Source organism: Pristiophorus japonicus, chromosome X (assembly GCF_044704955.1).
Source record: "Pristiophorus japonicus isolate sPriJap1 chromosome X, sPriJap1.hap1, whole genome shotgun sequence".
Lineage (NCBI taxonomy): Eukaryota > Metazoa > Chordata > Chondrichthyes > Pristiophoridae > Pristiophorus > Pristiophorus japonicus.
The window spans coordinates 32,450,121-32,466,813 of NC_092010.1; the positions used below are offsets into that span (position 1 = coordinate 32,450,121).

Genomic DNA, 16,693 nt, shown 5'->3' on the forward strand with positions numbered 1-16,693 from the left:
TTCCGTGAAGAAGTGCTTTGTGACATCAGTCATTAATTTTCCTTTCACCAGTTTAACCTATGCCTCTTGATTCTAGTATCTGGCATATATTGAAGTAATGTTCTGCAATAATCTTGCCTAAGCCGTTTACTAACTTGTATACTTCTATCGGGTCTCCTCTCTGTCGCCTCCTTAAAGAGCTCCAGTTTTACTTTGTAACCCAATGTTTAGGAAAGATTGGATAAAGCAATCCAGTAAATAACACAATAATTGGTGAAAATGAAGAGAAATTAGTGAGATGGAAATATTATACCATCTAGCTCATGCTTGTCCTTCAAAAGTACTGCACTCCTCTTGCATTTTATTAGATACAAAATAGTTTTTTTTTTTAAATAAAAAAAGGAGGGAAAGCAAGCCAGTCATTTCACGCTGGGGTTTTCTGCCCTGGAACCAGTAACTTGGAAACAACCACAACTGCTCCATAATTGACTTCGGGAGTTTACAAGCCACTACAATTACCTGCACATTTGCCTGCTTACACTATTTCCCTACAAGGAAGTACGAGAGGACTGGCCTTAAATGGACAGGCCACATTAGACACAACTTCATCTTAGCAGCAAACCAGCACAACTGTGCTCCAGATTATTTAAAGCAGTGCCACAGGAGATCACCTAGTAATATTTTTAAATCATTGAAATTCTTATACACACCTGCTAATTCACACTTTCTGAAAAATGTTGAATTAATGTAGTGTATTTTGAAATATAGAAATTGTGTGTTCTGGCAAAAAAAATTGCCATTATCTAATTTTCCCCAAGCAACTTATAATTGGCATGGATCTCAAAAGGATATGCTATTACAGATTCTTGCAGTACTCTAACTGGCGGTGACTGTTGGAAAGCATAGATATTTCATTTTAAATTAATAGTTGGGTCTCCAACCTTTTTGAAGTTTCCAGGCTGCTTATTTTCTCCTAGTTTTATGCAGAGATGCATCCGTATTTGGCCCGTTGAGAGAGCAAGTTAATGAACCATGTCTTCTCCCTTACTTTCTAATGTTGTTCAACTTGGCTGAAAAGGTGCACACATCCATGGAAAGACATGGACAAAGTACTTGTTCTCTCCACAATGGAACATCCTAACTGCTGGCTTAAATGAAAATTGACAAACCAATTGCATTTATGAGTAAGTGGGTTAGAGTATGTTACTCCTTGGCAATGGTTTGAGGGCACTGGGTTGGAACAGTACCATTATGCTGCTTTCTTATACTGTGTATTAATTACATTTACTTGGTCTTTTATTCTTGCTTTAAACTTTACTTTGTTTAGAAACAGAAATCTAGTCCTATTTAATTCAGTTTGTGGTGGTTCTGTTTTGCTTTCTATTGCACTCAAAAGCACTTTACTTTTTTTAAAACCCTTTCCTGGATGGACTTTTCCAGAATTGGGCTTAGCACACGGTTATCATCAATCCACCTTGCTGTCAATTTGACTGTAAAGGTCAGACTATCTTCCACTTACACTGTTCATGCAGCACATTGGGCATCCATTCATGGCCTTTGTGAATGCACCCTCATTAACTGATGATTTGACTGTAAATGCCAGACTAGGATCCATTTGCACACTCCCGTTTATTGTTTCATTTACAGGTGTATCTGTGGTTTGGTCTATTTGTAATTTGATCAGTCCACCACACTGACCATCAAGCTAATTCTAGAATCCAAGCTTTCTGGCAAACAACATGCTATCATCAGTGGAGACCCTGAAATACTGCAGGTCACTTTTGACTTTTGTCATGAATCTTGTTTGCTTTGGGTCATGCACAGTGATTGGGCTGTGTTATCATGCTGCAGGGATGGTTGTGGACTTTTTAGGTTGGAAAGGGTTAAATGGCTTTTGCTTGCTACTGTTCATTTTTTTCCCTTTGTTTTTATTGTACTTTTGGGTTTTTAGGTTTCGATCTCAGTCCTTTCCACGCAGACAGCTCCCTCTCTCCCTTTGGTAAGCAGTCAGACCCTCTCGCCACTCTTTGCGTGTTCACGTGTTAACATCAGTAGTTTGTACCTGGGTGCTTGTATGTCTGCTTGCGTTTTCATAGAGGATATTCACATGACATCACCAGTCTATTCAGCAGGTCACTGGTCAAGTGCTTTAAAAAAAAAAAAAATTGTTTTTTTTTTAGCAATTGTGAACGTAAAAACCAATAAATATTTTTTGTTTTGCTTTCCTGCCTTAAATTTTCTGAAATTCTATCTAAAATGCATGTGAAAATCAATTTGCATTCACAAAATATCTCAGAATAACAATTGTGATCTTAGATTGTCCTGCGTCGTATTTTATACCTAAATAAATATTTGTATTGTTGTAAAGGTGTAGTATGTTGAGGTGCGGGCGTTTTTCAGTGACTATCGGTAGACTGAGCATGCACAAGTTGTATCGCTGATTATTGGTTCAAATATCATTCATGGTAATAAGTGCCAAGATTTACAAACGATGAATTTTGTTTGCATCTCTATTTTATTTGTAAGCTGATTTGACAGTTTGTTCAAAAGATTTCTCAGTCTGCTGTGTAAAAAAAAAAAAAAAAATATATGTATATATTATGGTGGTTCCTGATGCCCAAGTTGATAAATGCACCACGTGGTGTGATCTGAGCCTTACAGACCAGAGGGTCCCAGATTTGTTGCCTGTGCTGAATGAGATGACCTCCGATGGGTTACAGTTGTGGTGCCACATTTGTTCCCACTCCCGATCACTACCAATAGCCCCCACCTCCAGTGGAAAGTGTGTATTTGTGGATTTCGAGTGAGCTCCGCATTGGGCTTGGCTTTGATGCACTCCAGTGTTGCACAGCCTGCAGATCTTCAGTGTGGACAATGGCCACTTGGAATGAGTTACTGTAGGACTGTCAGCACCCACACAACTGTATCCCAGCAAGTGTCAAGTGCCTTCAGCAGAGGGGGATGAAAATTGGGTCGGGGGAGATAGTTTGTTAAAAGGGCTTATCATTGTGATCAGTATCACTGGCACAGAATGAAGTATATTAATGGCTTGGGAAGTTGATGTTATTGTATCCAAGCTAAGCCGTGCACAAGGTAATGAATTGGCTACTGTTAATTGAAATTGTTGGTAATCAGCTAACGATTTGTTTGTTTTGTTGCGTGTCCTGCAGAGAGTTGAGCAATGAGATGATGTCAAGGTTGCAAAATTCAATCTGAAACCGTGCTAATTTGTGTTGACTGTTGCCCTATGCATGCTTTCTATCGATATGGCGGCACAGTGCACATCTATTTAACATCCTTATCACTGATTCAGTGCAAGTTGACTTTTTGCTGGATTTCTTTTGCACATTGTTATCCATCAGAACAACCTGTAAAACCTTTGGCAGTTCATGTAAAGATTTCCCAGCCTTCAGGAAAAATAGTCTGCTCATCTGGGGTACTAGTACAGAGTGGGGTAAGCTGTTGGGAACTGATAGTTCTGCTGTAACCAAACTAAAGCATTAAGAAGGAAGTACTTGCATAAGGAATTGGACTCAATGATCTATTATTAATTTTGACCTCGAGAGGTTTTTTTTAAAAGGCAAAATTTAAAAAAGAAAGATGGTTTGAAAATAAAATCTCTCATGCTTGGGTTTACCAGGACAGCCATATGTCTTGGGTCCGCCAAGTTCAGTTGGAGATAGCTCATGACCAAGGTACTTTACAGAATCCAACCCCAGCCAACCAATGTGGAAAGAGCTAGCTACAAACCTGAGACAACTGCGTTCCTAGCTGAAGGAGGATGTGTGGAACTCAAAAGGGTTAAGTAGGGAAGAAATTGCGGGGGGCAGGCTATTTGTTTACATTTTATGTTTGGTTTTGTTGCTTGGCTTCTTAATGTATGTCTTAAAAGACTGACTGCTTTCATTTATACACCTTTTCACTTGGTGTTGCCAGTTGTGGATTTCTCCAGAGCCACTTGTATAGCTTTTCCACCAGAAGATAAAATTACAATTTATCCTGTGCCGAGACTACTAATATTGCACTCCTCTGCTTTTTGTGTTGTAACCAAGGGCAGCTCTGCAACAAACTTGACCCTGATTTATTCGTTCCCCAGAGAGTTCACAAAGGTTGTACTGAGCAAAGTCAGATATTTCACCATTTCATTCCTGTTTCAGAAAGTGATGGCTAATCCTATATTTAGAATCATGCGTACAAAACCCAAGTTCCAAATAATGCCACAACCTGGGAATGAGTTCAGCAGGCAAGCAGAAGTGTGTGTGAAGCTTTGCTGCTGGTACTCTGCAGACATTTTGGATTCATTCAGAATATTGAAATGCAACGATGGTAGAGTTTCTCTTCCTGGCATGCACCATTCATGGCCTTTGTGAATGCACTGTTCCTCGTCTGGTCTGAGTACTAGCAGCTTGTATTTCCCTCTAGTGTTATCTTGTAATAGATTTCACCCCTTATAATTTCTTGTAGTTCACTGGCCTAGACATAGTACTCCTTGCAAGGGGTGGAACTTGGTAATAATGTTAGCTTTTAGAGCCCAGCTTTTCCCTAAATTTAATTTATGCTTTCTGGGGCTATTGAAAACTTTTAACTCTGATTTATCACCATTTAGAAAATGTACAGATCTTCATTTCCGGCACAGACACGATGGACCGAATGGCTTCCTTCTGTGCTTTAAATTTCTGATTCTATGATTCATTTGAAACATAGAAAATAGGTGCAGGAGTAGGCCATTCGGCCCTTCGAGCCTGCACCACCATTCAATATGATCATGGCTGATCATGTGCTTCAGTACCCCATTCCTGCTTTCTCTCCAACCCCATGATCCCTTTAGCTGTAAAGTAGGTTCCTTCTTGAAATCTAAATTGCCAATGCTTTAACTGCTGGCATTGAAAGCTCAGTAAAATTAAGAAAATAATTTTAAACAATCCTCAGCTATTAACTTTTTGTGTTACTTTTTAACAATTTTCTCCTCCAGAAGACATTTGCTGAAAGGTGTCAGGTGCTCTCCAGCAGCCAAGTGACCTTCATTCATTTGTGAGCCTGCACTTGTTGGCATTAGCAGAAAATTCTGTTGGCAGTTAGTGTCTGCAGGCACTGAGGCCAATTATAACACCCCTACTGTCAGACCAGGAATAATATGTGGCATCTCTGGTCTGCATAGCTGTTACACACTGCCTTTACCAACTGAGCCATTGGGGGAGCTTTAGCACACTCCTTAGAAGGAGCTTCATAATTACAAATGACTATCATTTGTGAGTTGTGTAACCATTGCTTGTGGGCTGCAAATTACATTCTATAAGCAACTCAGCCATCCAATATCAGTGGTGTACCTAACGGGAAGCAGTGCTTGATGTAACATGTGGGCATAGTCTGTGTTTCTTCAACCATAAACGAAGAATGTCTCACTATTGTGTTGTGCTCCACCTTGTATTTTGAGTGGGAACAAAACTCAGATCTGAGATTGCATTTGATTGATAAGCAGGTCCAAGACTGGCACTTGTCATTACTTGGTTGTGAATGTTAACATTGCTTGGTTGTGAATGTTCCCACTACCAGTCATGTTTGACTATTTTGGGTCTGTATTTGTTATTTGACTAATTTCCTGCAAATAGGTAGACCTATATCGTTTTTGTTAATGGTTTCAATCTTTTTCCTTTGAAAAAGAAGCAAGAGTCGGTCATGTAGACCGAAAGTTTGAGGCTGCAAATGTTATCCCATTTCCCTTCTGTTTTGTGTTACTGAAATCAACTCCATTTTGTCTTTTCGCAACTGCTGAAAATGTTGTTCGGTAACTTATCACAGTGCTCCTTTCTTTAAGCTGGGATTGACATCTCATCCGTTACGGATGAGCTTTCATCCAATCATCCTAATGAGAGCTCAAAGCGAAACCAGTCTTTCAATGATGTTCCAGTGGAGGGTGCCCTCAGCTCAGATCTTGACAAGATTGTAACGGAAGGTAGGTCTAAAAGCACTTGTGCAAAAGAGATCATGGAGGGAGGATAGAGGGGATTGCTTTTGGGTTTTGCTAAAGCTGTGATTCACAAGTTAAGGGTGTGTAGGATTGCAGGGCAGTGTCCTGTCAATGGTTTGATCTTTGGTGTATGCCCAGATAACATTGGAGTACAGGTCTGTGCTGTGGAGTTCACTGAGTTTTGTAGGTACTACATGATGGAAAATCGCCCCCAAGTCATCTACAGCAGCTCTTACAAACTGATGATCTGCTCAATCATTCCCTGACCCCTCATCTCGTGTCTTTCTCCCCAATCAAACCTTTACTTGAACCTTTGCCTAGTATGGCCCCAACTTTATTCCCTTTATGTCCAAAGCATATTTAAGCGTATCTTTCATGCAACTAGTTTAGCCATCCTACACCAGATCTGGCTGGACCATATCAGATACAATCAGGCCTCGCTCACCTCTGCCAAACCCACGCATCCTGGAGAGCAAATAATAAGCCCCGGCTTATTTTCTCCACTACCAACAGCATTCTAAAACCCCTCTCCCCTTCATTCAGTCTTGGATGAGCCACAATTTCAGTTAAACATTGGGAAGACCGAAGCTATTGTCTTTGGCTCCTGCCACAAACTCCATACCCTTTTTACCGATTCCACCCCCTCCCCAGCCACTGTCTCAGCCTCAACCAGACTGTTCGTGGCCTCGGCACCCAATTTGACCTCTCGCTGAGCTACCTACCCCATATTCTCACCAGAAAGACTGTCTGCTTCCATCTCTCAACACATCACATCACCTGCCCCTGTCTCGGCACATCTGCTGCTGAAACCCTCATCCACAGCTTTGTGACCACCAAACTCAACTATCCCAATGCGCTCCTGCCTTTCTCCCATTCTCCGTGTTCTGAAAACTTTGGCTCCTGCAAAACTCTGCTACCCATATACTATCCCACACCAAGCCCTGATACCCGGCATATCTTTCTTTGCTGACCTCCAGTGGCTCCTGGTCCACCACTGCCTCCAATCCCTCATCCTTGTGTTCAAATCTTTTCGTGGCCTCACGCCTCTGTAACCTTGTTCAGCCTTGCAACCCAGACCCCATGGCCAGGCATTCAGCCACCTAGACCCCATGCTTTTCCATCCCTAAACCCCTCTGCCCTGCCACCTCCCTTTCTTTCCTTTAAGGCCTTGCTTTAAACCACCTCTTTGACCAACCCTTCCTAGTATTTCCTCCTGTGACACGGTGTCCATGTTTGTCTGATGACTCCTGTGTGAAGTGCTTTGGGGTATTTTTCTTTGCTATTGTCACTAAACATGCCATTGTAATTTTTAAGCATTGTTTTGGCCAGTTTTCTCCTCTTCTGTCTTAAAGTTGCTAACTCTTGCTGAATATTCCAAGGTGGAATTTCCCACCATTTGAGAGGGGAGTGTAATGTTGCTTTGTCTCAGCCCAAAGCAGATTATGCATGCCCATCTGATACTAGTTGACTGTTGAAGGAGGCATTGGAACCCGTGAGGAGTTGGTGGCCGAAGGAACACATTCATTTATGCATTTAAAAAACTGCCCTTTGTTTTAATCATCATGTCTCATTTAAGCGTGTGGTGTGTTGACGTTGAGAATTTGTTTTATGATTTAATTGATAAAATGTCATAATTTCAGTATTACAAATTGCATTGCATCTTCAGAGTAAATTCTTTCTTCATTCAGAACTAGCACAAATGGAGAGTAAAGACGTGCAACAGCTCTTCACTGATGTTCTAGGATCACAGGGAAATCCTCCACTTTCAGAACCAACACTGAGTAGTATCCGAACTGCCTCCGAAAGCCATCTTCTCACTTCCCATGGGTTGGGAGAACTTATCAGACCTTCTATAAGCCAGCGCGCACTCCTTCCTGGTAAGAGAATACATATTTCTCGTATAGTTAAAAGTCTTGTGTCGAGCACACATCAGTTACATCAGGCCATTCATCGGAGTACTTGGCTGTAGCTTGAATTATTGAGCTGGGCTTTGCTGTCCTTTTTGTTCCCATGCATATAGCTTGGTTCTTTCTAATTATCTGCCGTTCATGTTAATCATGGTCCCACCTATTCCCTTGTGAGCCAGAGTCTGACCCTGTCCTGCCGTCCATCCCTCATTGTATTCATAATTAGCAACTGCAGTGTGGGAGCCAAACGCACCTTTAATGGAGTAGAATTCAGCAGGTTTGGGGGAGGGGAGGGGAGCGGGGAGGAGGGGTTTGCAGGGTTGGTGAGTGAAAGTTCACCACACCCAGAACCAGAGAGCGATTTCGGTAGGCTGGGTCAGGCTGCCAAGTTCTCCTGTTTGCTTCTTTGCCTGCTCGACTTGATGCTTGATGGCTCTTCTGTGTACCCCGTGTGCTTCCTCGTCTGCCAGGATGTGAAAAAGGAGAGCGAGATAACTGTTGGAGTGAGTGAAGGCGAGCCTGAAGTGGAAAGGGAGGAAAGAGACACACACAAGTAAAGTACGAGGGAAAAAAATAGATTGTTTTTGGATTTATCAATACCAGTTGCTTTAGCTAGAATGGTACAGGAGGCTCTTTTTGGACTGATCTCCACCAAGTATGGTCTAGAATTAGATAGGTTTTGGTTATTGTCAAGAGTGGACATGTTCCTTGAGCAATCTGAGCTTAAAATATAAAACTAAAATAGTTTCATCCATCAAAATTGGGTGTGTCCATCTCTAGCCCTCCAAAGAGATGTGGTGGTAGCACTTTAATGACACTCCCTCCTTTCCTTCTCTCGTCCACTCCCCATTGAAAATGTTTTCCACAGCAAGTGAGGAGCAGCACCATTGCCTCCTCTGCAATGCCTCTTGCCCACTGCTGCTGTTCCCTCATCTTCTGCCTCTACTGTGCCGCAGCTTGTGCTCTGTTCCTGGACTTGGGGCTGTACTCGTGAGCCCTGGGCTGCTTCCAGACCCCTCGGTGTACTTGCCCTCAGTACTTCCACACCCAGCTGTCCCTGTTGGAGTCACCAATCCCCTCCCTGATTGCATACAAATTCCAGTTCTCTTCAGACTTCCCCCTTGGTGCTCCCTCAAGTATTCCAAGGCACCAGCCCCGTCCCCTTTGCTCCCATAACCCACCCAGCAAGGACGTGCAAGACCTCTCCTCAGTGAGTGTTTCTAGAAGCCAGCCATTCCCAAAATCCTCCGTTATTTGTCCCTAGTGCTCCACACCCCACCCTCAGGATTATTTCTAGTTACCGCCCATCCTTTTGCATAACCATCAGGTTTGCAGTACCCTATGATACTAAGCTGGGTGGTTTAGTCACCTAAGAGCGAGAAGGCAAAAGGATGTAGCTATAGCGAATAGGCAGAATGATGGCAGATGCAGTTGAACAAAGTGTGTACAGTGATGCCAGTATGGCATATGATGGTATATTCTAAATGGGGAAGAGCAGAAGAGGTAGATGAGCGTAAGGTATTTCAGGATCATGGTACATTAATAGTATCTTGTGCAAAAAAAAAAGTGATCAAATAGACTTTGATATTGGGCTTCGGCATGAGAGGTTGAGAATATAAAAGCAAGGAAGTATTCGTGCAGTTACACAGAGCTCTAATCAGACCGTATTTGAAATATTGTAGTCTGTTTTGGGAGTCCCACCTTGGGAAGGATGTACTGGCTTCAAAGAAAATCTAGTGCCAATTCACCAGGATGTTTTCTTGGGCGAAGGGACAGAGTTATAATGAGACTGGGCAAACCTGGGTTAAATCCTTTGCAGAGAAGATTGAGAGGAGATTTGATGGAGCTGTTCAAAATCATGAGGGGTCTGGACAGATGAGAGAGAGAGAAACTGTTCCCATTGGCGGAAGGGTCAAGAACCCAGAGGCCACAGATTTAAGATGATTGGCAAAAGAACCAAAAACAACAACAACAAAGGTTTTTACGCAGCGAGTGGTTAGGATCTGGAATGCACGGCCTGAGAGGGTGGTGGAGGCAGACTCAATCACGGCTTTCAAAAGGGGGTTGGATAAGTACCTGAAGGAAAAAAATGACAGGGCTACGAGGAAAGGGCGGGGGAGTGGGACTAACTGAAGTGCTCTTAGAGAGCCGGCACGGGCTCGACGGGCCATAACCGTTCTATGATTCTATAAGCGGTGATCTGATTGAGGTGTTTAATATAATGGAGAATTGACGGTAAATAGAGGGAAAAATTCTTCCCACTAATATGGGAAATCTGGAACGAGCTGACAAGCTTAGCATTCAAGCAAAAGTGGTTAAAAGTGAATCTGCTTCACGTGAAGGGTGTGTGAATGTGAATTGAAAGGGAGATAATCGTAGCTAGGCATAGCTAACAAAAGCCGCTGCTTCTATGTTTGTTTATGACTGTTCGCATTTTACTTTCATTCATTAACCAGTGGGTCATGCAAACTGCATTCTAATTGAGAGATTTGGTAGAATTTTGGCACTTATTTTCTGGGTGTGTCAAGTGCATCTTGGTTCTGAAAAGGGTTTTTTCTTTTTGTTTTTGTTCTGTAGGAGGGGCGATGGCAGTTGGGCAACTTGCCATTGGTGGTTCTCTGGCACAGACTTCAGGTACTGCAGGAGACTCCTTTCCCAATGTCTGTCAGTCACCATTTCTTGAAAGCAGGTAAGCTCTTTGTAATTTTTGGGGGATTCAATTACAAATGCACTGGCTGTTGAAAGATTTGAAGCTGTTAACAGATTTGAAGCTGTTAACTGTTCAGTTTCCCCCAGATGTGTGCTGTCAGAAAGAGCTGCTGTAAAATCCTGTTGAATTAATGGGAAAAATAAACTTACAATCTAAATATTGTGATGTATGTCAGATTTACAACACAATCTTGATATTGTTACTGAAATGTTTGTTCAGTCTGCTGGGTGTGTCATATAATTGAAGAAACCTATCACTATGTTTGAGTCTCTAAACCAAGCTATTGAGAAATCACACAGGTAGAGTTTCTGTTTGCCCAATGTCGAGTGCAAACTCCCTCCCCATAGAGAGACACCCCACTTATCTATGTTTAAAGAGCTCAGGTGCAGGTTTGCAAGAGCTGAGGCACAGTCTCAGCCAAGAATGTGGAGCAGTACTGTAATCAGCTAAAAGGTGCAGTGTGCTAGCCCAGCATAATAAAAAAGTTACTGATCATTTCCTGCTGTTTAGCTAGCAGCACCCTACCTTTTAATGCACGGGCTTGAAAGGTTGTTTGGAGCTGCCTGGGGAAAATCCCAATAATTGGTCTATTCCTGCAGGTTCCAAAAATGAGAGGAGTTGCCTGGTTAATCATAAACACTGCCCTGGATTAGAATCTGTCACATAGCATTGGCTTGGTTCTCATCTTCCTTTAGCTTGGAGCCCTGTCTCCCCCAAACAGACTCTTCATCTCAAGGATAGTGGCAGGTTAGTCGGTGCAGTATAGATTTTAGCCTTTGATGGGTGTCATAGTAGGTACCTCGAGCTCCTTATGAGTGACATGGTGAGAAACTCAACTTACCATCGAATGTACATTGCTACAATCCTCTTGACCACAGTTGAACTTGCGCCATGTTCCATCCAACAGTTGTTCCATGAGCTGGAGGTGCAGAGCTACAGCAGTGACTGTTTGCAAATCAATAGCAGGTACTGGACGCTGAGTCGTTGAGTATAAAGGCTGAGATCGATAGATTCTTGGACTCGAGGGGAATCTAGGGATATGGGGATTGGGTGGGAAACTGGAGTTGAGGTCGATGATCAGCCATTATCTTTTTGAATGGCAGAGCAGGCTCAAGGGCCTATTCATGCTCCTAATTCTTCTGATTCTGGATAAGAGATGTGTTCTTGTAATCTAGCCGTCCAGCAACTGTCTTTCCAAGTCCTTGTACAACTGATATTTGCTATCTGCATGGTGGAAGACTTATTCAGGACAGCTTGTAAAATGCCAGGCACTGTGAAGATATGTTAAGTATAATATTTTTGATTTACAGGGAGAGGAGTATACCTTTCAGCCCAGACAGTGGGGAGCAACAGAGTCCATGGACAACTCCAGCTACCCCAGCTACCCCAACCACTCCAACTACCCCTACCACTCCGACCGAGGGCGAAGGAGATGGGCTCTCCTACAACCAGCGAAGTATACTGAGATGGGAAAAAGATGAGGCTTTGGGAGAATTATCAACCATATCACCTGTTCTCTACGCAAATATCAACTTCCCTAACCTGAGACAGGATTACCCAGGTATGATATCTGCCCTAAATTCCAGTTTGTAGGATTAGTTCATGAATGAGAAGCATGGTCTTCACTTGCTGTGTAGCTTTAGCCATCATATAAATCATGGAAATAAGTTGTTTTAATTCTTGTAATTGCTCATTCTTGTATTTTTAATTGTTGATAATCTTGAATGATTGTATAAAAGTTCCCTTGATAATTTATCATTTTTTCAGACTGGGCAAGTCGTTGCAAGCAGATCACTAAGATTTGGAGGAAGGTCCCAGCAACTGATAAAGCACCATTTCTGGTAAGTGCTTGCCTCCCTGTGGCATGCTGTCTTGAGATCTCACCAGTCAGTAAAGATTTCTGGCACTATTATATGAAATTTAAGTTATTAACTAAGTAGTTTGGTGGTTTCATCCAGAACTATTGGGGTACATGGAACTCGAGTGGGATTTTGTGGTCATTTGCATACTTGTTGAAATCATTTTGATCAGGTGCTATCCACAGTGACACACATTCAATTCCTGGACTAATTCAGTTAACTGTTTGGAAAATACACGAACATTGTTTCACCCAATATCAACTTAGCAGGACTAAAACCACAAGTACTTTGCATTTGTCACCGAAGGTGAATGTGCTGGTTCCAGATAGTCACATGCGTTTTGTGATGCACACATTGTGGAAAGCATACCCAATAAGTTACCACTAAGATCTTTGTTCAATATTGCACTGTGAAGTATAAAGGTATTGTTTTTAAAACCACAGGAGCAAAGCTCCTAATTTCAGTGCAAGTCCATTTGAGCCCCTTGAAACAATGTTTGCTAAAGGATGTTGATTTTAAGCATGATGTGATCTTTGTATCCTTTAATACAAATAAATTAAGCAACTAGCAACTATAAAATGATCTGGACTTGGGTATAGGGGAGAATCAGCATTTGCAGAGAGAAAGAGGGAACACAGTTAAATATAAAAGGAACTGTTAAGTGATTTGTACATCGAAGTTACAGCACGGAAGCAGGCCATTCGGTCCAACTAGTCTGTCTTGCCATTTACCCTCCAAGCGAGCAAATCGTTCTACTACAACAACAACTTGCATTTATATAGAGCCTTTAACGTAGTTAAACGTCCCAAGCTGCTTCACAGGAGCGTAATCAGACGAAGGAAATTGACACTGAGCCAAAGAAGGAGACATTAGGACAGATGACCAAAAGCTTAGTCAGAGGTAGGTTTTGAGCGTTTTAAAGGAGGAGAGAGAGGTGGAAAAGTTTAGGGAAGGAATTCCAGAGCTTGGGGCCCAGCCAGCTGAAGGCACAGCTGCCAATGATGGGACGAAGGAAGTTGGGGATGCACAAGAGCAGGATTGGCGGAACTTTGTGTTCTTGAAAGATTGTAGGGCTGGAGGAGGCTACAGAGACGGGAGGGGCAAAGCCATGGAGGGATTTGAACACCAGGATGAGCATTTTAAATTCGAGGCATTGCCAGACTGGGAGCCAATGTAGGTCATAGAAAATAGGTGCAGGAGTAGGCCATTCGGCCTTTCAAGCCTGCACCACCATTCAATATGATCATGGCTGATCATGCAACTTCAGTACCCCTTTCTCTCCATACCCCTTGATCCCTTTAGCCGTAAGGGCCACATCTAACTCCCTTTTGAATATATCTAACGAACTGGCCTCAACAACTTTCTGTGGTAGAGAATTCCACATGCTCTCAATTCTCTGAGTAAAGAATTTTCTCCTCATCTCGGTCCTAAATGGCTTATCTCTTATCCTTAGACTGTGACCCCTGGTTCTGGACTTCCCCAACATCGGGAACATTCTTCCTGCATCTAACCTGTTCTGTCCAGTTTCAATGAGATCCCCTCTCATTCTTCTAAATTCCAGTGAATATAAGCCTAGTCGATCCAGTCTTTCTTCATATGTCAGTCCTGTCATCTCAGGAATCCGTCTGGTGAACCTTCACTGCACTCCCTCAATAGCAAGAATGTCCTTCCTCAGATTAGGAGACCAAAACTGTGCACAATATTCAAGGTGTGGCCTCACCAAGGTCCTATACAACTGCAGTAAGACCTCCCTGTTCCTATACTCAAATCCTCTCGCTATGAAGGCCAACATGCCATTTGCCTTCCTCACCGCCTGCGGTACCTGCATGCCAACTTTCAATGACTGATGTACCATGACACCCAGATCTCCCCTTTTCCTAATCTGTCACCATTCAGATATTCTGCCTTCCTGTTTTTGCCACCAAAGTGAATAACCTCACATTTATCTACATTATACTGCATCTGCCATGCATTTGCCCACTCACCTAACCTGTCCAAGTCACCCTGCAGCCGCTTAGCATCTTCCTCACAGCTCACACTGCCACCCAGCTTAGTGTCATCTGCAAACTTGGAGATATTTCATTCAATTCCTTCATCTAAATCATTAATGTATATTGTAAATAGCTGGGGTCCCAGCACTGAACCTTGCGGCATCCCACTAGTCACTGCCTCCCATTCTGAAAAGGACCCGTTTATTCCTACTCTTTGCTTCCTGTCTGCCAACCAGTTCTCTATCCATGTCAATATATTACTCCTAATACCATGTGCTTTAATCTTGCACACTAATCTCTTGTGCGGGACCTGTCAAAAGCCTTTTGAAAGTCCAAATACACCACATCCACTGGTTCTCCCTTGTCCACTCTGCTAGTTACATCCTCAAAAAATTCCATAAGATTTGTCAAGCATGATTTCCCTTTCATAAATCCATGCTGACTTGGACCGATCCTGTCACTGCTTTCCAAATGCGCTGCTATTTCATCTTTAATAATTGATTCCAACATTTTCCCCACTACCGATGTCAGGCTAACCGGCTTTCTCTCCCTCCTTTTTTAAAAAGTGGGGTTACATTAGCTACCCTTCAATCCATAGGAACTGATCCAGAGTCTATAGAATGTTGGAAATTGATCACCAATGCATCCACTATTTCTAGGGCCACTTCCTTAAGCACTCTGCGATGCAGACCATCAGGCCCTGGGAATTTATCGGCCTTCAATCCCATCAATTTCCCTAACACAATTTCCTGACTAATAAGGATTTCCTTCAGTTCCTCCTCCTTGCTAGACCTTTGGTCCCCAAGTATATTAGGAAGGTTATTTGTGTCTTCCTTCGTGAAGACAGAACCGAAGCATTTGTTCAATTGGTGTGCCATTTCTTTGTTCCCCATTATAAATTCACCTAATTCTGACTGCAAGGGACCTACATTTGTCTTCACTAATCTTTTTCTCTTCACATATCTATAGAAGCTTTTGCAGTCAGTTTTTTTTGTTCCCTGCAAGCTGACTCTCATACTTCATTTTCCCCCTCCTAATTAAACCTTTTGTCCTCCTCTGCTGAATTCTAAATTTCTCCCAGTCCTCAGGTTTGCTGCTTTTTCTGGCCAATTTATACCTCTTCCTTGCATTTAACACTATTCCTAATTTGCCTTGTTAGCCACAGTTGAGCCATCTTCCCCGTTTTATTTTTATGTCAGTGGGAATTACTGGCAAGGTTGGCATTTATTGGTGATCCTCAGTTTCCCTGATACGGTGAAGGTGGGCTGCTTTCTTGAACTGCTGGTAACGGTTTGATACAACTGAGCAGTTTGGTAGACTACTTCAGGGGTAGTTCAGAGTCAGCTGTGTTGTGTGGGACTGAAATCATATATAGGCTAGGACAGACAGGGTAAGGATGGCAGATTTCCTTCCCTAAAGGACACAAATAAATCGATTGGGTTTATACGACAATTCAACCACTTCATGGTCACTTTACTGATGCCAGCTTTTGTTTATTTCCAGATTTTTTGAACTGAATTCAGTTTATGGGATTTGAACTTTAATTCTCTGGATTATTAGTCCAGGCCTCTGGCTTTCTAACGTTTAAGTATGTGTGTTTTTAAAAACGTTTCGTATCCGCTGCCTTCATCCCAAAGCTGGTGCCATTCTTTCCAGTGCACTGATATGCGTTTGCCCAGAAGGCTTTGTACTAACAACTAAAACGGCTCTATTAAAACAAATTAATTGGCATTATATAAAATTTAGATCCCTTGCAAGAGATATAGTGTAAAAGATTGGTTACTATGCAACACAAAGATGTACAAATGAGAGCTCAAACAGGCTTGACATGGTGCCTGCAGTCCTAGTTTTTTGTGGGTCATGACCCTGATTGGCTAGTTCAGAAGTTGAGATCTCCAGCCATGCTTGGTCTTTGAGACCAATTGACATTGATGTGTTCACTCCACAGATCACCTAAGAGGATCCCATGGCTTACATCAACTGCAGGATATCTGTTCCACACAGACTTCTTTGGATGATAAATACTGCTTTTATCTTCAAAATAATATTTTGTGTGTAATGAAAAATCTTTCTTGCTTTTCAGCAAAAGGCCAAAGACAACAGAGCAGCTCAGCGTATCAACAAGGCACAGAAGGTAAGCTTGATCTGACAGAAATCTAACTTGGCCTTCACTTCCAACATGCCAAATTAATTGACTAGTTTAATTAAAGGGGAACTGAAGTCAGGTGAAGTGTTCTTTAATAACACTTGCAAATCACAGGAGATGCCTCTGTACATGT

At 42.4% G+C, this 16,693-nt stretch overlaps 1 protein-coding gene across 10 annotated transcripts in view; it reads left to right on the forward strand.

Annotated features, from left to right (window-relative positions):
• Positions 1-16,693, forward strand: part of kmt2d (lysine (K)-specific methyltransferase 2D) — a 215,210-nt gene that overhangs the window by 116,081 nt on the left and 82,436 nt on the right. For 9 of the 10 annotated variants that reach the window (XM_070869514.1, XM_070869513.1, XM_070869512.1 and 6 more), the window contains exons 26-32: positions 1,931-1,978; positions 5,795-5,932; positions 7,636-7,824; positions 10,432-10,543; positions 11,875-12,125; positions 12,332-12,405; positions 16,498-16,548. In XM_070869514.1, the coding sequence (XP_070725615.1) occupies positions 1,931-1,978; positions 5,795-5,932; positions 7,636-7,824; positions 10,432-10,543; positions 11,875-12,125; positions 12,332-12,405; positions 16,498-16,548 (863 nt within the window). The remainder of the gene's footprint in view (positions 1-1,930; positions 1,979-5,794; positions 5,933-7,635; positions 7,825-10,431; positions 10,544-11,874; positions 12,126-12,331; positions 12,406-16,497; positions 16,549-16,693) is intronic. The other variant, XM_070869520.1, reaches the window with a different exon arrangement.